The 24,732-nt window shown below is 41.5% G+C and overlaps 1 protein-coding gene across 4 annotated transcripts in view; it reads left to right on the top strand.

The window, feature by feature from the left end:
* The window catches only part of LOC126999233 (uncharacterized), a 61,355-nt gene that overhangs the window by 32,783 nt on the left and 3,840 nt on the right, over positions 1–24,732 (top strand). For all 4 annotated transcript variants that reach the window (XM_050861616.1, XM_050861618.1, XM_050861617.1 and 1 more), the window contains exons 12-16: positions 2,925–3,004; positions 17,025–17,154; positions 17,669–17,798; positions 20,392–20,621; positions 21,013–21,216. In XM_050861616.1, coding sequence (XP_050717573.1) covers positions 2,925–3,004; positions 17,025–17,154; positions 17,669–17,798; positions 20,392–20,621; positions 21,013–21,216 — 774 coding nt within the window. The remainder of the gene's footprint in view (positions 1–2,924; positions 3,005–17,024; positions 17,155–17,668; positions 17,799–20,391; positions 20,622–21,012; positions 21,217–24,732) is intronic.

The raw sequence follows: 24,732 nt of genomic DNA, 5'->3' as shown, positions 1-24,732 counted from the left end.
CCAGAAAACAGCCATGGAGATGAAAATCATGTGAAACAGATGTAAAAGGAGGTTTGGGATAGAGTAACAAATATTTCACACATCTGCTCCAAACAATTCAAGTAATGGCCCTTCCCTAGCACACCCAGACCCAGGATACTTTGCCTGCAATGATCAGCACCTGTAGTGCGGCGACTATGGCTGATGAACGAGCCTCCCATAACCCACTTAGCCAGTGGGGTACCTCTTTAGCCGACTCGGTAAGGAGTGGCTCTCCTGTCACGTTGGTCGCGGGTTCAATCCCAGGCAGCCGGCAAATACCCTCCCCTGGTCTTGATTAATTTCTCGTGTGTTGTTTCGATACATGCAGAGGTTGTGTTGGAAAATTATAGAAAAAGAGAAAATAAGCTCCCAGGGCATGACAGTGGTGGCACAGCGGTGGGCATCCTATCCTGCGGGTCTTTTGAGTTTCCCCCGAAGTGGTAACAGGTGGGATGGCCCATGCTCTCCGAGGGTAATAGAAAATGGGAGAGTTGAGGTATGTCTCTACAGAAATTAATCTACATAGAGGGGAAAGTCGTGTTGTGTGGCAACTATGCTTGATGAACGAGCCTCCCATAACCCACTTAGCCAGTGGGGTACCTCTTTGGCCGACTCGGTAAGGAGTGGCTCTCCCGTCACGTTGGTCGCGGGTTCAATCGCAGGCAGCTGGCGAATACCCTCACCTTGTCTTGATTAATTTCTCGTGTGTTTCGATACACGCAGAGGACGTGTAGGAAAAATAGAAAAATATGCTCTCGGGGCATGACACACCCACACCCAGATTGAAGAATGTCATGCAAGTCAGGCCTTCAACCATATGTGCAAGTACACGTGTTGTTATTTTGGTGCCGGCTTCCGGCGCCTGGACACAGTTATCTTGTAAAATATGAACGTATTACCATATTCTGATTCTGTTGCTGGTACCGTTAGTACCAGTACCTGCCCACCTCTATTGTTGAGTAGTGCGGCAGTGTGGGTACTGTATTGTTGTTCAAGTGGCGTGTGGGAAGAACTGAGCTCAGCTGTGAGGCCGCGGCGCCGTGTGAGTCCAGTTGCATGAGACATCTGGTGGCCACTCCATAAAATATCGCGTATAAGTGAAAAAAACGTGTAAATTAAACATTTATTTGGATTTTGGACCCTGCGTTATTTCAAAAACGCGTAAACCAAACTCGTGTAAATCGAGAGTTATCGGTATTCTTAACGAAACACAATAATTACATTACCTCCTACTGGCCAAGGAACATACTGATGCCACATTTTGTGGAGATGTTGGGTGCATGCATTGGCCTGTTTGCAGCAGGGCGTTTCAATGCCTATTACTACCAGAATTTTAATTTTCTCTTAACTGTCTTGGGAAGAAGGGTCACTTAGCTAGTTTTCAATGCCATTTCACAAAGAAAAATTGTCATTGATTGGCCAAGTAATGTAAGATGATTTGTATATATATGGGCATAATGATACTAGATTTATGATATTACTAGATCAAAATCCTCAATACGTAAATGAATTAAGTTATATTGACATGTGTTTAATATTATCTCCAGTTTCCTTTCTGGACGATCTACTTCTTCTGTGGTAGATGGTCACTGTTCTTCCCTTTGTTATATATCTCCCACTCTTCCTGTTGTTCATTAATGATCCTAAACAAACCACTCCTACATTGGTGACTCTGCATTACTAAACGTCTTTTTTTAACAGAAGACCCTCCCTACAGCAATTAATGATTCTAGGCTGAACCTCAGATCTTGCTATCACTTCCAAATGGGGCTGGAGAAAGGTGTCATTCAATTCCTCAAAACTCGGTTTTTCTACCTGTCAATTCAACACAATCTTCCAAACACCTATCCCGCATTTGTCAATAACACAGCTGTCACCTTCTTCTACAGCAAACATTCTCAGTCTATCCTTGACTCAAAATCTTTACTGGAAACTTCATATTACCTCTTTCGCTTTATCAGCTTTCTTGAGGCTTGGCGTTTTGTATCGTCTCCATCAATTCTTTCCCCCTCTCAGATGCTGTCCATGTAAAGGGGCCTTGTCTGCCCTTATATGGAGTATGCATCTCATGTGTGGGGGGGCTCCACACATGCAGCTCTAGTAGATAGAGTGGGGTCAAAGATTCTTGTGTCAACAACTCACCTCTTCTTGTTAGCATTCTCCTTTCTCTTAACCCATCCGCTGCGATTGGCACGGATTTTGCTTTTGCTGGTAGATAGTTTCATATGTGGTACTGGTATGCTGGATATCCCCTTCCAAGGTGCATGACTACATTTTTCGTCATTGAATTATAGCAGCCACTTTTTGTTCCATCCCATCCATCCCATCCATCATTGGTGATGCCTTCTTGTAGGCAATCCACAGTCAAGGGGTTAAATTCCGCCACAATATGTTGCTTCTCTTTCTATCCTCTATCGACATTTTCATGCTCTTCTGAACATGCTAATTGCATGCTACTCCCCTTCCCACAGCCCTGCATAAGACTATCCATCTCCCTTTTGCAAGAGATAACTTTTGTCAGAGCAGCGTCTTAGCGGGCTTTTTTGCGACTGCATTTGTTTGTTGCACTTTAGCTGGTTTCCTTGCTCTAAAAAATTAAATAAATAAATAATTAAACAAATAGAATTATGTGCAATAAAAAGTGACATTGTGCTGGATGGCATTCATAAGATGATAGAGGATTGACCACTCAATAAACTTACTTATTGTTTTACCAGCTTGAATATTAAATGCCTATATCTTTTGAAATGAAGGGGTCGATGAAACTAAAAATTAGTCCCTGGAGAAAAGAAATAATGAAACAGATAAACTCAGAAGGATATGTAAGTTAATAGAAGGTAGTTTATATCACTATCATCGGGAAGTACATTATGACTTCACCCAATCAAATAATCTCTTTTCAGATGTCTGCTGTCGCCATCCAAATGATCTTGAGGAGTCTGCCCAAAATGGCTTCCCTAAGATTTTGGCAAGTCTTACTAAGGTGAAGACAATGTTTAACTAATTTCTGTAATTACTCCCAAAGACCTGTATTTTTTACTTGGTATTAGAAAGTTCATTGGGTCTGCTATTGGGTAATTCATTATGATTTAAAAACGTTATGTTGATCTCTCTTGGGCTGGTTGCTAAGTTTATCTTCAGGAGTTCTTTGTTCTTACCAGTGGATAACAGTCAGTCCACTCCCTGATCTGCATTGGTTGGACGGGGCCTGCCACCCTTCCTTGTAGAAAGCATCACCCAGCTATGAAAACAAACAAAATATAAAGGACACAGCATAATCAGAGTCAGAGTCAAAACAGATCTGTTATTTTGTATTTAACAAATCCATCCAGTAGTGAACAAGCAGACTGGACTACTCAAAAGTCTGCTTGAAAAATGTGTGCGCTAAGTGGCATCAAGCACATACCATCAGGCACTGTACAGTTATTGAAGGCTCACTTTGCTGGCAGAATAATCATATAACCACAACACTACACCATGAAATAATATCAAATTTATGCTGGACACTCACCAATCCTTTCTCGAATACTTTGTTAGGAAGCCTTTCCTCTTAATCACCTCATTTAACCCCTGTGGAATGCTTTCTGAAAGGTTTCTCAGAGTAGCTGAGTTGAGCACCTCCCATGCTCGCTGCAGTTCTGCTTCCAATTTTGAGATTGTTGACATGTCTGATTCCCTTATCTTGGATTTTAATATTGCCCAGAGGTTTTCTATTGGTTACAAATCTAATGCATTCCCAGGCCAATCAGGAATCCACCCAGTTCCACAGTCCTGAAACCTGGATTTGATGACCTTGGCGGTGTGAGTTGGCGCACCGTCTTGTTAAAAGATTTCACAACCAGCCTTTTCTAAAGCATTCTCTAAATGACCATGAAAGATCAAGTAGTTTGCTGCTTTATAACCTGTTTCACCTTAACTCCTTCATTACCGATGGTGTACCATAGTACTTAATATAAAATTTTGGCTAAGGAACCGATGAAGTACATGCATACGTCATCGCTCATTGATGATACACAGAACTTCATTTTTTTCGGTTTGTGTGGATTTTATGAAGTAGTGACAAACTGACTAGTTGGCGCCTTGTGTTTCAAGGACATTAGGGACATCTGCCTTGGAGGGTAAGCTGTGAAGCCTGGGGGTGGTGGCGGGCAGTGTGTGATTGACACGTGTCGCATCATGGCGTCCTTTTCTCTGTCCGATAGTGATTCTTAGCGCATTATGACTTGAAGGTGACTTGCAAGGGTCAGATGATAATGAAACTCAATCAGAAGGCTTTATAAGTGACTCGGATGAAGACTATTTGGCAGAGAATGACAGTGAGGCGATCCCTTTGCTGATCATCATCCTGGCATTGTTCCTGCCCTAATGGAGGATTTTTCTGGTGTTCATCCTAATGTACCAAGGAATGGCATGAGTGCTTTGGACTTTTGTATACATCTCGTGAACAAAATCTATCAGAACACGTGAAAAAAATACAGAAGGACTAAATATGGGTGTAAGGATAAATATAAACTACCTCCATGGAATTAGGAGAAGCACACAAAAAACTCTGTGCAGGAGAGGGGGGTGGGAAGCGTGGGGATCACAGAGTCGGTAGCAAAGGTGTTCAGGCAACATGACAAGGTCACTTACACCACCATACCCCAAAACCCCAAATCCAAAAGATAAAAGGGTTTGCTTAACCTTATTGGCTGTCACCTTTTTTTTTTTTTTTTTTTTTTTTTTTTTTTTTTTTTTTTTTTTTCAACAAAGGAGGCAGCTCAAGGGCAACAAAAAAAGAAAACAATAATAAAAAAAAAAGCCCGCTACTCGCTGCTCCTAAAGTAAAGCAAAAGAGGAGGCCGAAAGGAGGATCAAATACGGGAGGAGAGATGTCCTGATACCCTCCTCTTGAAAGAGTTCAAGTCGTAGGCAGGAGGAAATACAGATGAAGGAAGATTGGTCCAGAGTTTACCAGCGTGAGGGATGAAAGAGTGAAGATGCTGGTTAACTCTTGCATAAGGGGTTTGGACAGTATAGGGATGAGCATGAGTAGAAAGTCGAGTGCAGCGGGGCCGCGGGAGGGGGGGAGGCATGCAGTTAGCAAGTTCAGAAGAGCAGTCAGCGTGGAAATATCCATAGAAGATAGAAAGAGAGGCAACATTGCGGCGGAATTTAAGAGGTAGAAGACTATCAGTATGAGGAGGAGAGCTGATGAGACGAAGAGCCTTAGCCTCCACTCTGTCCAGAAGAGCTGTGTGAGTGGAGCCCCCCCACACATGAGATGCATACTCCATACGAGGGCGGACAAGGCCCCTGTATATGGACAGCAACTGTGCAGGGGAGAAGAACTGGCGGAGACGGTACAGAACGCCCAGCCTCGAGGAAGCTGATTTAGTAAGAGATGAGATATGAAGTTTCCAGTTGAGATTTTGAGTTAAGGATAGACCGAGGATGTTTAGTGTTGAGGAAGGTGATAGCTGGGTGTTGTCAAAGAATAGGGGATAGTTGTTTGGAAGATTGTGTCGAGTGGATAGGTGGAGAAACTGTGTTTTTGAGGCGTTGAAGGACACCAGGTTCTTCTTGCCCCAATTGGAAATAATAGTAAGGTCTGAGGCTAAGCGTTCTGCAGCCTCCAGCCTTGAGTCGTTAAGTTCCTGAAGGGTGGGTCTTCTATTAAAAGAAGTTGAGTAATGCAGAGTGGAATCATCGGCGTAGGAATGGATAGGACAGTTCGTTTTGGAAAGAAGATCATCAATGAACAACAGAAAAAGAATGGGAGATAGGACAGAACCCTGTGGGACACCACTGTTAATAGATTTAGGGGAAGAACAGTGACCGTCTACCACGGCAGAAATAGAACGGTCAGAAAGGAAACTGGAGATAAAGGTACAGAGAGAAGGATAGAAACCATAGGAGGGTAGTTTAGAAAGCAAAGATTTGTGCCAGACCCTATCAAAAGCTTTTGATATGTCCAGCGCAATAGCAAAAGTTTCACCGAAACGGCTAAGAGAGGATGACCAAGAGTCAGTTAAGAAGGCTAGGAGATCACCAGAACGCTCCTTGAGGAGCCCATACTGGCGATCAGATAGAAGGTCAGAAGTGGAAAGGTGCTTTTGAATCTTCCGGTTAAGGATTGATTCAAAAGCTTTAGATAGACAAGAAAGTAAAGCTATAGGGCGGTAGTTTGAGGGATTGGAGCAGTCACCCTTCTTAGGCACAGGCTGTATGAAGGCATACTTCCAGCAAGAAGGAAAGGTAGATGTTGACAGGCAGAGGCGAAAGAGTTTGACCAGGCAGGGTGACAGCACGGAGGCACAGTTTTTAAGGACAATGGGAGGCACTCCATCAGGTCCATAAGCCTTCTGAGAGTTCATGGGGGACTGCTCAATGTCCCACTCTTTAATAAATATATATATATATATATATATATATATATATATATATATATATATATATATATATATATATATATATATATATATATCAGTGGTGGGCACCGATCACTTTTTTGCTGTTCCGATCCCCAATCATCCGATCATTTTTTAATTACTGCTGTTCCGATCACCATTCCGATCATCCGATCATTAAAACTTATAATAATTACTATTATTTTTTTAAAATAATAATTACAAGAAATACCTATTTTAGGCATTCTTTTAGTAATAATTTCAAATAAGTAATTACTTAATTATTTCCTTATAAATATCTTTATTTTTCCTCTTTCTTTTGGTATACTGCATTACTGCATTACTCAACTTCTTTTAATAGAAGACCCACCCTACAGGAACTTAACGACTCAAGGCTGGAGGCTGCAGAACGCTTAGCCTCAGACCTTACTATTATTTCCGATTGGGGCAAGAAGAACCTGGTGTCCTTCAACGCCTCAAAAACACAGTTTCTCCACCTATCCACTCGACACAATCTTCCAAACAACTATCCCCTATTCTTTGACAACACCCAGCTATCACCTTTCTCAACACTAAACATCCTCGGTCTATCCTTAACTCAAAATCTCAACTGGAAACTTCATATCTCATCTCTTACTAAATCAGCTTCCTGGAGGCTGGGCGTTCTGTACCGTCTCCGCCAGTTCTTCTCCCCTGCACAGTTGCTGTCCATATACAGGGGCCTTGTCTGCCCTCGTATGGAGTATGCATCTCATGTGTGGGGGGGCTCCACTCACACAGCTCTTCTGGACAGAGTGGAGACTAAGGCTCTTCGTCTCATCAGCTCTCCTCCTCATACTGATAGTCTTCTACCTCTTAAATTCCGCCGCAATGTTGCCTCTCTTTCTATCTTCTATGGATATTTCCACGCTGACTGCTCTTCTGAACTTGCTAACTGCATGCCTCCCCTCCAGCAGCCGCTGCACACGACTTTCTACTCATGCTCATCCCCATACTGTCCAAACCCCTTATGCAAGAGTTAACCAGCATCTTCACTCTTTCATCCCTCACGCTGGTAAACTCTGGACCAATCTTCCTTCATCTGTATTTCCTCCTGCCTACGACTTGAACTCTTTCAAGAGGAGGGTATCAGGACACCTCTCCTCTTGCTTTCGGCCACCTCTTTTGTTTCTTTTTTAGGAGCAGCGAGTAGCGGGCTTTTTTTTTTTTTTTTTTTTTTTTGTGTGTGTGTGTGTGTGTGTGTGTGTGTGTGCCCTTGAGCTGCCTCCTTTGTTGTAAAAAAAAAAAAAAATACAGGACATGGTAAAGAAAAAATGTTATCTTAACTTCTTATTTTAGGCATATATTTAAGTCTACTCTTTTTATTCAATTTCTGAAAGTATGACAAAGGAATTATGTTCGCTGTTTTAACTTTTGTTTGAAGTTGATTTAGATTTTTGACAAACATTTTTCAACTTTTTAATATTTTATCATCGATATCTAGGAAATATTTTCTTACTATTCTATAAAAACAAGCGATAGTGATCATTAATCTCCTATCCTTCCTGATTAAATAGCTTTCTGAATAAAAGATATTGGTCCATAAATAAATTAATTACAAGAAGAACATAAGCAATAAGGTTTTGATTTTAAGTGAGCCGGTGTTGTGTCATCTGCCATCCACGTATCCTAAGACTGATCTGCGCATGCACGGAACTCGATGTTTACAAACACAGTGTTGATATCGTAGTTTGTCCTGGCAAGATGGCGGCACGACAGCATGGCAGCTTTTATGGGAAAATGACCAAATTCAAGAATGACATGGATCCCATAATTCAGATAGCTAGCCTACCATTAAATGGAGAGAATCCGAGAAACATGACCATCAATCAGAAGAGAGTAAGTTATCTCATGTATCACATATACTGACATACAAGGGGTGTAGGTTATCTCATTTATCACATTTACCGACATACAAGGGGTTCAAGTTATCTCATTTATCACATTTACTGACATACAAGGGGGGGGACATACAAGGGAGCAGGTCATTTATCACATATACCCGACATACAAAGGGTGTGTTACATACAAGGGGTGTAGGTTATCTCATTTATCACATTTACCGACATACAAGGGGTGTAGGTTATCTCATTTATCACATATACTGACATAGAAGTGGTGCAGGTTAACTCATTTATCACATTTACCGACATACAAGGGATGTAGGTTATCTCATTTATCACATATACCGACAAACAAGAGGTGCAGGTTATCTCATTTATCACATTTACCGACATACAAGGGGAGCAGGTTATCCCATTTATCAGATTTACCGACATACCTCATTTACTGACATACAAAGGATGCAGGTCATATTTCAAGCAATTTTCAAATTCAAAACATATGTCAATATTTACTTTTAAAAAGATAAAAAAACAAACTCAGGTGGGACATATTGCGATAGGCAGTCGACAAAGACACGGTACCGTGACGCAATTCATCCACCCTTTGTTTGTAAACAAATCCTGTGCATGCGTAGATTGGATGGGATGTCTTAGGATACGTGGATGGCAGATGACACCACACCGGGTAGGACACGTAGCAATGGGTTTAAGTGGATAAGTTCAGGTTCAACAAAGACATAGGCAAGAATTGGTTTACCAACAGTGGTGGATGAGTGGAACAGACGTAGAAATCATGTGGTGAGCGCCAACACGATAGATACATTCAAGAAGAGGTTAGATAAGTTCTTGGATGGGAGGGGTATGGGGCGTTAGGTTGGTGCCGTGGTCTGGGCAGCATGTTGCGCTGTCTCGTGAGACCACCTTCCTCCTCATCCCCTTGTTGCGGGGGGAGCCCGACTGGTGGGTGGGGCGGGTTGAGGGAAGGGAAAGCCCTCCCCCCGGTTAAGAAGGTGGGGGGTCGAGGGAGGGTGAAGCCCCCCCTTTTAGCTTAGGTCTTGTTGGTTTCTCGAAAAGGAACTGACACTGCCGCCATTAGAGGGTGGTAACACTGCAGCAGAAAATGCATAATTGATAACTGGGGCAGGCCACTCGGTTACTGGAGTGAGCGGAAGCCCACTACTGCAGCCCACACCACACTGTCATGGCGTCGTGTAACAAGTCCCACCAAGCAAATAAAGCGACTTTGCGCCTGCGCGTCTCGTTCACGATACCTTACCAGGATTAAATAAATTAACGATCAATAATTATCGCTTAATTTTATAAATACAGACGCTTATTGAAGTAACTATTTAGCAACGTGTATAAAAATAATTGTAAGAAGTCCGCAGTCACTTGTTGCCATGACAACGTTGACAACTTTCTTTTCTGTGATCGGTGATCGGTAGTTAGTTTATGAAGTTCCGATCTCCACAGTCCGATTACCTTTTACAAAGATGATCCAATCTTTGCATTCCGATCACCAATTGCTGTTCCGATCAGATCGGACGATCGGACTGATGATCGGAAGTGCCCAGCTGATATATATATATATATATATATATATATATATATATATATATATATATATATTTTTTTTTTTTTTTTTTTTTTTTTACGTCGTTGTCTGTTGCGCCGGTAGGCATCTTCCTGGTGGGGCCTGATGGTCAGCCCAGCCCGTTCTGGCGCAGGCGAGTGTTTATAGTGGCGCCATCTTGCGTTGGCTCATGCTGCCCCCCGGAACTCGTTCTTGATTCGCTTGGACGGCTTCCTCTAGAGTCCGGGTTGATGGGTGGTCTTCAGGACAGCATGTGGGTAGTTTTAAGCCACTGGCCACTAAGGTGACTGAAAATCCGAGTGGTAGCGTGGGGTAGCGTGATTCGAACCCGCCCATCACGCGTGAATGTGGGCCCAGTACGCTACCAGTTCGCCACCGCCTACTATATATATATATATATATATATATATATATATATATATATATATATATATATATATATATATATATATACAATATCTCTCTCTCTCTCTCTCTATATATATATATATATATATATAGATATATATATATATATATATATCTATATATAAATATATATATACATATATATATATATATATATATATATATATATATATATATATATATATATATATATATATATATATATATATATATATATATATATATATATATATATATATATATATATATATATATATATATATATATATATATATATATATATATATATAGGAGGAGGAGGTAGGAAGACACCTACTGAACGGGCGTGAGATACTCCAGGTGTGGATATATGGGAAGCAAGGAGGGTACTGAAGCCCTTCAAAGACCCTTCCCACGTCCTCACTAACCGTTTCCCTTTTGTCTCATCAACACCAGAGAGCAGTTCAGCATGCTCTCTAAAGACAGTTCCTCTCTCTTTCTACACCACACTACATTCACACAACACACACACAGTCACACACCTTTTCCCAAAATTCAAAATTCAAAATGGCGAAAAACAACACTGCCTCGGAGTCCCCGCCTGGGGGGGAGGACCATAAATTCCCCCAGGGAGGACTCCCCTTCTGGCTGCCGATTTGAGAGGTGTCCTGATAACTCCTCGAACCTCCTCCTTATCAATTTCTGCAACATTCGTGGTCTTCGTTCTAATTTTCATTCTGTGGAACACCATCTCTCCTCCTCTAAACCTCACCTTCTCTTCCTCACCGAAACACAGGTTTCTGAGGCTACTGACAGCAATCTCTACTCTGTTCCCTCCTACTATCTCTATCCTAAATTTCAATCTAAAGCTGGATGTTGCGCCTCGTGCTATGACATCACTTGCTCTCGTGCCACGACCTTGACTCTTTTGAATTTTCCACCATCTGGCTAAGACTTCATTGTCATTCTATTACTAAGTACATCTGTGCTGTTTATCTCTCTTCCTCCTGCCTACGAACTCTTTCTTTTTCAGGAGGTATCAGAACACCTCCCTCTTCTGACTTATCTTTCCCCCGGCCTCCTTTCTTTTTTCTTTTTTTTAGAGTGGCGCTTTTTTTTTTTTTTTTTTTACTTTTTTTTTGTTTTGTGTTCTTTTTTGTGTAAAAAAAAAAAAATACATTTATCTCTCACCTAACTCTACTAACTATGTAAAATTCTTTGACTATTTGAACTCTAAAGTGGAGCACATCTTGACTCACTCTCCCTTTGCTGAAATCTCCATCTTGGAAGATTTCAATGTTCACCACCAGCTTTGGCTTTCATCCTCTTTCACTGACCAGCCTGGTGAACAAGCCTACAACTTTGCTCTCCTCAATGACCTAGAGCAGTTGGTTCAGCACCCTACATGCATTCCCGACCGTCTTGGAGACAGGCCCAACATTCTAGACCTCTTCCTTACCTCTAATCCTTCTGCTTACTCTGTCAAACTGTTCTCTCCATTGGGCTCCTCCGATCATAACCTTATTTCTGTTTCCTGTCCTATCGCTCCTGCACATCCTCTGGACCCTCCAAAGAGGCGATGCTTCTGGCATTTTGCTTCAGCTCGGTGGGACGACCTGAGGATGTACTTTTCCGAGTTCCCATGGAATGATTACTGCTTCCAGGAGAGAGACCCCTCTGTGTGTGCCCAGCGCATCTCAGAGATGATTGGCTCTGGAATGGAGGCATACATTCCATGTTCTTTCTCTACTCCTCATGCTAAAAAGCCTTTGTTTAATCATGCTTGTTCTCGTGCTATTAAAGATAGAGAGGCAGCTCACAAAAGGTTCCAAAGCCTTCGAACTCCCGCGTCGTATCCGGGATCGCTGTGCGCGCCAAATTTCAAATGTTGCTATTGATTATAACAAATTTTCAGCCATAAACTCAACATAATCATCATGTATTATATATGAAAACATGCAGAATTAAATGGTGCACATAAAGAAACTCACTACAGCCGGGCCAAAACAGCGCCCCACGCCGTATCCGGGATTGCCGCGTGCGCCAAATTTCAAATGTCGCTATTGATTATAACAAATTTTCAGCCATAAACTCAACATAATCATCATGTATTATATATGAAAACATGCAGAATTAAATGATGCATATAAAGAAACATAAATTAATTGATAATTTTGAAATGTAAGCATAAATATAGAGATAAAATAACTCGTATATTGGCAAAAGTGAGCCAGGCCGCAGTATGAGTGTCCTCGGATATGGTACGGGGCACGCAAGGACGCAGCATACACGTCCTCGTGTTGAAGGGGTTAATCAAATGCCACGAGAACTTAGCAATGACGACCCAGACATGATAATGCAGTTCAGGCTACGCTTGGACAAGACTCAAGTCCAAGGTTCCAGAGCCTTCGAACTCCCGCTAACTTTGACCTTTACATTTCAGCCCGGAATCGTGCCAAATCTATTCTCCAACTTACCAAAACTTCTTTCATTAATAGAAAATGTCAACTCCTTGCTTCTTCTAATTCTTCCCGTGACTTCTGGCATCTAGCCAAAAATATCTCCTCCAATTTCACTTCTTCCTCTTTCCCTCCTCTCCTTAACCCTGACGGCAGCACTGCCGTCTCATCTGTCTCTAAGGCTGAACTCTTCGCTCAAACTTTCTGTAAGAACTCCACCTTGGACGATTCTGGGCATATTCCTCCTACTCATCCCCCCTCTGACTCCTTTATGCCTGTTATTAAGATTCTTCCAAATGATGTTTTCTATGCCCTCTCTGGCCTCAACTCTCAGAAGGCTTATGGACCTGATGGAGTGCCTCCTATTGTCCTTAAAAACTGTGCTTCCGTGCTGACACCCTGCCTGGTCAAACTCTTTCGTCTTTGCCTATTAACATCTATCTTTCCTTCCTGCTGGAAGTATGCCTTTGTACAGCCTGTGCCTAAGAAGGGTGACCGTTCCAATCCCTCAAACTACCACCCTATAGCTTTACTTTCCTGTCTATCTAAAGCTTTTGAATCAATCCTTAACCGGAAGATTCAAAAGCACCTTTCCACTTCTAACCTTCTATCTGATCGCCAGTATGGGTTCCGCAAGGGGCGTTCTACTGGCGATCTTCTTGCTCTCTTAACTGACTCTTGGTCATCCTCTCTTAGCCATTTCGGTGAAACTTTCTCTGTTGCGCTAGACATATCGAAAGCCTTCGATAGAGTCTGGCACAAGTCTTTGCTTTCTAAACTGCCCTCTTTCGGATTCTATCCCTCTCTCTGTTCCTTTATCTCCAGTTTCCTTTCCGGCCGTTATATCTCTGCGGTGGTAGACGGTCACTGTTCTTCCCCTGAACCTATCAACAGTGGTGTTCCACAGGGCTCTGTCCTATCACCCACTCTCTTCCTGTTATTCATCATTGATCTTTCCATAACAAACTGTCCTGTCCACTCATACGCCGACGACTCCACTCTGCATTATTCAACTTCTTTCAATAGAAAACCCTCTCAACAGGAAGTACGCGACTCCAGACTGGAGGCTGCAGAACGCTTAACCTCAGACCTTGCTATCATTTCCGATTGGGGCAGAAGGAACCTTGTGTCCTTCAATGCCTCAAAAACTCAATTTCTCCTCCTATCAACTCAACACAATCTTCCAAACACCTATCCCCTATTCTTCGACAACACTCAACTATCACCATCTTCAACACTAAACATCCTCGGTCTATCCTTTACTCAAAATCTCAACTGGAAACTTCACATCTCCTCTCTCGCTAAATCAGCTTCCTCGAGGTTGGGTGTTCTGTATCATCTCCGCCAGTTCTTCTCCCCAGCGCAGTTGCTATCCATATACAGGGGCCTTGTCCGCCCTCATATGGAGTATGCATCTTACGTGTGGGGGGGCTCCACTCACACAGCTCTCCTGGACAGAGTGGAGTCTAAGGCTCTTCATCTCATCAGCTCTCCTCCTCCTACTGATAGTCTTCTACCTCTTAAATTCCGTCGCGATGTTGCCTCTCTTTCTATCTTCTATCGATATTTCCACGCTGACTGCTCTTCTGAACTTGCTAACTGCATGCCTCCCCCCCTCCCGCGGCCCCGCTGCACACAACTTTCTACTCATGCTCATCCCTATACTGTCCAAACCCCTTATGCAAGAGTTAACCAACATCTTCACTCTTTCATCCCTCACGCTGGTAAACTCTGGAACAATCTTCCTTCATCTGTATTTCCTCCTGCCTATGACTTGAACTCTTTCAATAGAAGGATATCAGGACACCTCTCCTCCCGAAATTGACCTCTCTTTCGGCCACCTCTTTTGATTTTGTTTTAGGAGAAGCGAGTAGCGTGCTTTTTTTTTTTGTTTTTTTTTTTTGTGCCCTTGAGCTGCCTCCTTTGTTGTAAAAAAAAAAAAAAAAATTATATATATATATATATATATATATATATATATAAATATAAATAAATATATATATATATATATATATATATATATATATACACACACACACACACACACACACACACACACACACATACAGTACCCTCTCAAGTTTCGCGCCATCCGAGTTTCGCGATCCTCGAGTTTAGCGCTTAGTCCGAAATTCTTACCATCACGACTTTCGCGCATTACCGCCACGAGTTTCACGTTGCTTTGACATGTTCAGGTCACGTCTACCTACCGTCGGCGTCATGCGTGCTGCCTTAAAAGGCGTTGTCCAACCATTGGGGCTATGGGCAACCGCGGTTGTCCGCATGCCCAACTGGGAGCGAGTTGTTGGTTGTCCATATGAATGGAAAACGGTTGTGAGTACGAGCGTGGGTACGTGGGTACCTCACGGCTGTATGTAAACAGTGGCAGTGGCTGAGGAGTGAGGAGCAGTGGAAGATGGCTCACCAACAGACTCGTAAAATGGACTGGCAGAGCTGCTTTGCTTACTACTTGATTAACAAGATAACAGAACACCCTGTGCTGGTGAGCCACAGTCCAAAAAACATTTTTCTCGAGTCTGTGAAAATTGTAGATCTCCGGGTGTTTTTTTCCTCTTTTTCTTCTTTTGACCTGTAATGCTTGGCAGCGATGGTGAAAAGTAACAGTGGAAAATTGCAAAAGGGCATAGAAAATCAAAATCAGGGAAAGAAAAGAACAGAAAAACACCTAAGTTCAGGGTGAAGTGTATAAGTGCGCACTGTGAAGTAACTAAGGGCCGCTTTCAGTCACTGTTTGTTTTGATTGTTACCAATGGCGGCGATCGACTCTATAGTTTTCCACGTGAAATTGGCCTATGGGGTAGTAGCGGCTGCAGAGAAAGCGACAGGTGTTGAGAGTGTGTGGTAAGGTGCGGGGCGAGGCTAACCCCGCAGCCACCATGAGGTGCCATTGTAAAGGCAATACCTCCGACACCATCACATCACATCACTACCCATCGGCCAGTTTCACGTGGAAATACTAGAACGGCGATCCCCACGACTGATAACGATCAATACAAACAAAATGACTGAAAGCGGCCCTAAGTGCATGTTGTGAAGTATATAAGTGTGGAGAAGGAGGACCTAAGAAGCGATACAAAACATTACAGGTCAAAAGAAGAAGGTCCACTATACACTGGCTGGTGTTGCGAGAAATATCTCCCGCTGAAATTAGTCATTCTGCTGTCCACCACGCATGCGCGCTGTGGGAATTCACAGCATTAAAAGTGTTAATTTACCTGGATATGTTCTTTTTTGTCCGCTTGTGGTCTCTGTGAGCGGTGAGGGAAATATGGAAGCAGTAAGCAAGTTGAACCTCTCTGCGAGCTATTTTGCGATTGCGGCGGCAGTTTACGTTCAATAGGCATTAACAAGTCAATCATGATGTTAGTGATGTAATGATTTATAACAGAAAGAGTTAGCAGATTATACCATAACACACAGAAAACTACCAGAAGCTATAGGTTTGTCCAACTGTACCACGGGTGACCGCGAGCAACCGGCCTTACATTAGCAGACGACACCACGTGGATCACAAGCGTGTATTCAGAACTGCCAGACAATTGTAAGGCAGCCGCCTTCAACTGTGGCTTCAGAACGACCTGTTCTCACTTCCCATTTTCTGCCTATTACCAAGATACATATTTTGAGATAACAAGGGAGTGAAGTCAAAAAAATTGTGATAACAAGGGAGTCAAGTCGAAAAAAGTATTTTTTTTCCACGGGCCGGAACCAATAAGCGCTTTTTCATATATTACAATACCTCGAGTTTCGCGATCCTCGAGTTTAGTGCTATACCTTCGGAATGAAGCAAGCACGAAACTCGAGAGGGTAGTGTATATATATATATATATATATATATATATATATATATATATATATATATATATATATATATATATATATATATATATATATATATATATATATATATATATATATATATGTATGTCTTTGCTCAAATTCCTAACAGCAAGGGATTTAGTTCCTTGTCTCCTTGCTGTTAGGGTTGGATTAGCATCCACTTGCATCTTTAGCAGCATCAGAGTCATAGAGATTGCTTATTGGGGACACCACCCCAATAACACTTATTTGGGATCTACCCGTCCAGTGTATGGGCTTATTCCTTGCTTATCTCACTATTGTACCCAGCTAAATGCATTTAAGTATAAGCTATACATACATTTATAGAGAAGATTAAGTTGAGGTTGTGTGTGTGTTTGTGTGGAGTTTCTTCTTAGCCTTCGCAGCCTTAGCCTCTTGCTAAATATATGAAGGTAACAATTCATTGCAGGATCATCCAAAGAAATTCAAAGACTGTTCAGATGACAAGACAGTAATCATGAAGGATCTGACAGTTACCATCACCAACGACAAGACCTTCCCGTGTAAAGATAAGCTGAAGCAGGAGAAGAGTCTGAGTGGTGAGTATGTACCCAGAAAATGTTTCAAGAATACTTGCTATTGAAAGAATGCTTGTATGTTATTGTATCTGTGGTTGTATAATTGGGACTGATAAATGGTTTGAGTGTGAAATGAATGACATACATAAAACAAAAAATTTAACCCCAACCTTGTTAGGAAGCAAGGTACGAAGTACTATTAAATATATTTGTAAGTACAAGGCCAGTGATACAAATTCAGACAAACCTAAGTGCTCATTTATAAAGAAACAAGAAATGGGTGAGTCACTTGCAGGGTAAAAGGGAGTAATGGGTTACTTGTGAAAAGGAATGAGTTGATAAAGAAGTGATGGATGAAGCATTTTGAATTTGTGATGAATGAAGGTGGAGGGACAGTATGGCCAGTAGATGAGTAAAGATTGTGGGAAGTTTCTGCAAATGAAGAGGGCATTTGAGATATATATAAAATCTTTTAGACTTTCCAGTAAACTCTTTACTCTTTACTGATTGTAACTTTTTTCCTTTTTGTTCACAGAACGCACACCTGTGAATTTCATGGTCAAGACGATGTCGTTCAATACAGTGGAAGGCCATTTGCTATTTTCAACTTCCATCACAAGTCCATATGCCTTGGATCGACCAATTGGGATTATGGAGCATTCCAGGTAAATATCTGCATGCCACTGAAACATGAGATCGCACAAGGTATTTTGAACTGCCACAGGGCTTCACTGAGACTATTTTTCTTTTATTAGGTTACTTTATTCTAATCAGTTGGAAAGAAAATAGCGTAGCTTTTCATGCTTATCCTGCATAATTGATCCATATAAAAGAAAATGCTTTCCTCTTTCATGCTTACATGCTTAACCTACAGCATTGATCCATATAAAAAAAAGTACTTTCTTCTTTCATGCTTGACCTACGGCATTGATCCATATCAAAGAAAATGCTTTCCTTTTTCATGCTTAGCCTACGACATTAATCCATATAAAAGAAAATGCTTTCTTGATAAGCCAATATAATTTTCATCCATATGAAATAGTTTGAGTGATAAAAAATAACTAGCTACTTTCTTTCCACACCCTCTCCCATGAATGACTGTGAGTGACTGAGCGGCGCGTGATTCATTATTGTGTGTGAGAGGCAGTGTTAACAACTTACAGAACGCCTCCCTTCCGAATTCCTAACAAATTGTTATTTTTTCTCATCTGCTTTTTTTTATGCTTGAACTTTGATATCGTTGTGTTTATAACTATTTGTGTTGCCTTCAGCTTCGATCCTCAGTTTTTTAATATGTACTATCAAGTGAGTTTCATAGTTGTTAGGGTGACGCAACACAAGGTTAAATTATGAGGTTTATTCACATTATGTTGGTATATAATGGTAGCGAGCCTACTGAAGTTAATTAACAATATTATTTACAATTCATCATTCTGTTGGTAATGGTAGCAAGCTGACTGAAGTTAATTAACAATATTATTTACAATTCATCATTCTGTTGGTAATGGTAGCAAGCTGACTGAAGTTAATTAACAATATTATTTACAATTCATCATCCTGTTGGTCATGGTAGCGAGCTTACTGAAGTTAATTAACAATCCTAATTAATAATTATCACTCATCACTCCTATTCACCTTAAAGGGCTCACTCATCTCTTCAGACTATTACAACTCCATGAAAGATATGGTACACTGGCCATAGCCTAAACACCTAACCGTTGCTAAATAACAAGCTACCCTAATCAGGGTTCAGTGATACTTGATTATTACTGAAAAATGTTTCCTACCACAGATATGTGTTCACAGGGATGATCATGGAAGCAAGGTAGTCATGGGGGTTCAGGACACCAAGGAGGTGGTCATGATTCCCCACAAGCATTGGATTATACAAATGACACTAACAAGAAAAATTATCCTTTTCTATTACCGAGTGAATCATGGGATGAGACATTCGTGCGGGTCTAAGATACCAGAGGGTGGGCATGGAAGCCCAACAAGGGGGTAACCGCCCAGTTAGTAGGGAACCTGGCATGAGGAGAGGCAAGGCTTGACCCAGTTAACCGTTATAGGTATAATAATAACATTGTAACACACTAAATAATCACGTTGGAATTAACTTCACACGTACCTGGCGTGAGGAGAGGCGAGGCTTGACTGATAGGCAGCTCTCAGCGCCTTCCCGAACTCGACTCCCCCCCCTCTGGTGTGGCTCCCGGCTAAACTAGCATACCGAATGGTGGTTGTAGTTACAGATACTTGGCCTGTTCCGCTAACTCAGGAGTTCAGAGACAGCTGTTCCTCTCTCCCACGTGACTTAGGTGAAAAATTCCTCCTCGTTGTTCCCCGTAAAAGAAAAACCTAACTTAACCATCCTCGGCACCTTCACTACGAGTCAGACCCACGCAATGCTGACCCATCACTGGTTCGTCTGTCTGTCTGAATGTCTGCCCTGCCGCACCATCACCTAATTCACAGTCAATACCTTAATTATTTAAGAGGATCAATTGTTCTGGGTTTCCCCGCATTACATATTTACAGTGTAACAGAGAAGAGACAGTGAGTAGGATCATGAATTCAGTGACTCAATAGGTTCCCATACAAATGTCTCTATCACTCTTGACAGACGACAAACTAATGATAGGATCTGAATGACTAAGATGAAAAATGAAACGTAAGATGCTATGCTAACTACAGTACCCTTCTGAGTATATGGGCTATATGGCATTGTCGATACCTGTGCAGAAGGACAAAGATCCGGATCTTCAAGTCCCTTGTGCTCCCTGTCTTACTTTATGGTTGTAAGACAAGAACACTAAATGGGGACTTCGAGAGGCGGATTGATACCTCTAGTAATAAATGTCAATGCAGAATCATGGGATATCACTGGAATGACTTTGTGTCAAACCGGCGACTTCTCCGTGAGACTGATTCGACATATATTAGCTGCATAGTCCATCAACACCAACTCCGGCTATACGGGCCGTGGCACGTTACCTATAAGCTGATCCTGCTCGTCGGGCTGTCTCTGTAAGAGACAATCCTGAGTGGAGGAGGCCAAGGGGATGCCCACAGAGTTTGTGGCTTGAACAAGTCAATAGATCCTGCCAGGAGGAACTCAGGATGGGAAGGGGGCTTGCATGGAGACTCGCCCGGAGGGACCCCCTGGCTTGGTGTCGTAGGGTGTGCGAGGCGACACTCCCCCCTGCGTATGCCCCCATTGATCGATTGTTTGATGATGGTAATTTTGCTGTATTGCAGTGGGGTCATCTTAGTGTCGGACACATTTAATGACCGTGTGCTGCGTCTTGATGAAAATGGAGGTCCCATCAACTTTGCTGGACCATCCATGTCATTCCGCCGGCCCTCCGCCTTGGTAGAACTCAAGGATGGCTCCATTGCTGTCATCTGCTTCAACTTCATAGCAGTGTTTGATGCTAAAGGAAATTATCTGAAGGTATTAGGGAAAGAACTCCTTCAGAAACCTTATGGTAAGTGAAGAATGAGATTTTTTAGTAATTTATTTAATCATATATTTACTGTGCAGAATACTGAGCCAAGAATTTTTCTAACACACATCTAAAGAGGATGATAATAATAATAACAATAATAATAATAATAATAATAATAATAATAATAATAATAATAATAATAAACAGCAGCAACAGCAATAATAATGAGTAGTAGTTTATTGATGGATATGCAGCCATGTGGCTGAAAATATGTATAGTAGCACCATCCCTTACTTATGCTGCCCACATTATATTGTAGGGAACCATAAATGTGGTTGAAAGATATGAATCTCCTCCATCTTGTTCAGGCATAGGGGGATTATAATGGCGCCAGCCAATAGCAACATTGTTATTTATCATTCTTTTGTAGGACTGTGTTTGTCTGAAGACGGAAAGCTGATGACAGTGGAAACAGCTTACCCTGGCACATTAGTCATTGTCACCCTGTGCCCTGAGCTGGAGTATGAGTTGTCAAGAGTAAGAGTATCACTAGGTCTCCAGCCTCTCCAAGCGGAGCTCAGCAAGCCCAGGTTCATGGCATGCTACAAGGACAAGGTTTATGTGGGAGATTTAGGTGAGTACCATGTTGTCATTGTTAGCAGACCACCTCTCTTAACTGTTAAGGGACTTGTATTAAAACATGACTACCAGCCATTTGCTGATTATGTTCTTATGTTCCAGTTCTTATGTCATAATATTTTAATTTGCAGTATGTGTTGTTTCAGAGTTATTAGTACTATAGCCCATTCAAACTAAGTATTCCTCAAGAGCCTTGGTAGCTTTTGACAGGTCTTACTCCTTATTTTTATAATAAAGGCAAAAAAAAAAGGGGTGGCTCATTAACACTTTCGTGCACGTGGATGCGACATGCGTGTCACTATAATTGTCTGGTCAAAAAGCACGGCTTAACCTTTTAATTGCTAAGCGCTCGCAACGAGACTATCCCCTCAGGCGCACTCGGGGAGCGCGCCTGCTAAAAACCAAAAACACCATTGGAAAGAGGAGGCCCAGATCTATAGGAGTCGGTTATGTATGCCTCTCTTGCGAACATACATGCACGTTCAGGGAGTGTTGAATGTTAACACTTACGTCAGTGCGTGCGGGATGATCAGCCGTATTGAGGGAACTGCGGACATCTTTTCTTCAGATTTTGGCAAGGGAGTATTGCCAACTGCAATATTTACAACTATTTGGTCAAAGAATCAGTCAGGTGATAGGTGAAGCTATGCAAAAATGCCGCTATATTGAGCAAGAACATCCACCAGTTACTCGTCCGTACATTTGCCGCGCTGGGCTGATATGATTTTCCACCAAATTTAGTGAAGAATCCACTCAATTGGCAATCCTGTGTTGTGAGAATTAGTGTTGGAACACTCTCATATGCGGGAGATTTGAGTGCGGGTGGAGGTCGCAGCGGGCGTTTAGCACCACCAGCAAATATGCCTAACGCCCGCTGCAAGCGTTTAGCAATGAAAGGGTTAAGATTGACGCGACTGTCGCGTCATGGGGACAGAAAAATTCACCAAAAATTCTGTAATTCTCATTGACGAGTGATACTTGGTCTGTAGACAGGCTAGCACATGTCGGCTCGAGGTAAGCTGATAGACCCTTCTTGCCGAGAAATTTTCTTGGGTGAAAAAACAGAAAATCTTTAAAGTTGACTCTCTCTAGCGGTCGCGGACTTGTTAGTGTGTGGTGGGGGGCAGGGCTCAATATTTTTATTCTTTAAAGCCTAACTCATCAACTATACGTCATATAAGAAATCTGAAACTTCCATTATATAGGTAATGATCTGTTCTTTAAGATGAAACCATAAAAAACTATAACAGTTATGGAGATAAGTGGGAAAAAGTGAACATTTTTTGAAAAAAAAAAAATTATTTTTTATGACCGTTATAATTGGTGTATCAAAATTCTGTTTGTTGCGCTAATTAGCTCATAAATGTCCGCTTCTTTTGTTATAGAACACAATTTGTTATATTTTTACTCCTATGTGAAAATGTGAGTTTTTTTATTTCAGAAATCAGTTCGAGTCACTTCAACTCACAATATCTCGGTAAAATATAAAACAAACATTATTTTTTTTTCTTTCCATATGAAAGAGCTCACAATTTACAGTGGAATGTATGTAGTTTCATTAAAGTGAACTGAGCAAAAGATTCGATAAGCGAGTTTTGAAAAAATTATACTGCACGCTCAATGTAGCCAGTTAGGTGTACGTTTTGGACGAGAAAATCAGATGGGTGGGTGTGCGTGAAAGTGTTAAGCACTGTTCACTCAAAGAGGAAAATGTCATAGATTTGTTCAGAGATCTTGATGCTCACTCCTTGTAAGCATTATAAGTATTAGGAAGGAGGAAATACAGATGAAGGATGGCTGTTCCAGAGTGTAACAATAAATAAAGATAAAAGAATGCTGGTTAACTCTTGCATAAGAGATTTCAACAATAAAGAGGTGAGCTATAGTATAAAGTATTGTGCAGCAGAGCTGCAGTTAACAGTTCAGAACAGTAAGCATGAAAAGTTGTAGAAGATAGGATGAGAGGCAACCTTGTGGCAGAGTAGAAGACTTTTTCTAAGAGTGGAGGTGATGAGACTAAAAGCTTGTGACTCTACTTTGTCTCAAAGGACTGTGTGCACACCATTGCCGTCTTGATAATACAAGGCCCGGCAGCTCAAATTATGAGTCATCCAAGTAAGACCAAGAGTGTCCCACACTCTCCAAATTTTTTTTTTTTTTTTTTTTTTTTTTTTTTTATGCATATCTGTGAAAAAAAAATCTGTGATAAATGAAGGTTTTCCAACATTAACATCTTATAAACATTATCAAATTAGACATAAAAAAGAGGAATTAAATAAGATATAGTATAAGGAGAGGGAGAAATTTTCACACAAAAAAATATATAAATAAATTGACAGTCGTAACTGGGTACTCCTATTAGTTTGATTTGTCACAGTTTCTAAATATCTCTTTTTGACATAACGCTGTCGTTACAATCAGGGGTGTGGAGTCGGAGTCGAGGAGTCGGCTACTTTTGGCCGGAGTCGGAGTCGGAGTCGGAATTGGAGTCAGAGTCGGAGTCGGAGTCGGAATTGGAGTCAGAGTCGGAGTCGGAGTCGGAATTGGAGTCAGAGTCGGAGTCGGAGTCGGAATTGGAGTCAGAGTCGGAGTCGGAGTCGGAGTCGGAGTCGGAATTGGAGTCAGAGTCGGAGTCGGAGTCGGAGTCGGAGTCGGTAAAAATATGAGCGACTCCGACTCCTTTACGTGCTAATTTTTTTAGTAAAGATTTCACTTCATGGAGATTCTTACAAATTGGGAGAAATTGACGTTTTGGAAGATATGTCCAATCAAACAGTCTGCGGGAATATTGGTATTTTTAATATTTTTTCATGCTTTTTATTTTGTATTTTCTTGAGGATATACCTTAAGGAAGGAGGGCGGTACATGCCGCAACAACCACCCTGACAACAGATAGTACAGGTATCCCTTTTGCCATATTTTATGGTGTTTTGCATGAGCTAATGTGTATATTTAATTCTATCATGGAGGATAATTGCTAAGTGATATCCAAGGATGGTAAAAATATATATATATATATATATATATATATATATATATATATATATATATATATATATATATATATATATGTATATAAACTCAACCCTCGATTTTCCGGACTAAAAGGGGAAGGCTTGTCCGGAATGGCAAATGTCCGGCAATGGAAAATGTCCGGGGTCTACCCTTGCGGACTTTACCCTCTCTCTGTCCGTGAAACACAACCTACCCCCGGACTACACCTCGCATAGCTGTCCTATACTGTCCTGTAATATAATATATTACCTTCTACAACATGCACATATACAACATACATATACTATATACAGGTACTGTACTGTAAGCACAACACTCGTGTGACGCGGCAGACTTGTGTACAGTCCAGTACTAGACGTGTATGTCCGCCCGCGCTGCCATCTAGTGCCCGATTTGCGAACTTTGTCTGGCGCGGTAGTTTGAAATCGACTTGTCCCGGACTTTTTAATTGTTTTTTTTTTCCCCCCCGGACTCTTGTCCGGCAAATACGAACTCC

This window comes from Eriocheir sinensis, chromosome 16 (genome assembly GCF_024679095.1).
Source record: "Eriocheir sinensis breed Jianghai 21 chromosome 16, ASM2467909v1, whole genome shotgun sequence".
In the NCBI taxonomy this organism is placed as follows: Eukaryota; Metazoa; Arthropoda; class Malacostraca; order Decapoda; family Varunidae; genus Eriocheir; species Eriocheir sinensis.
The sequence above is the reverse complement of the archived record's forward strand: the minus strand, read 5'-3'. Positions and strand labels throughout refer to the sequence as shown.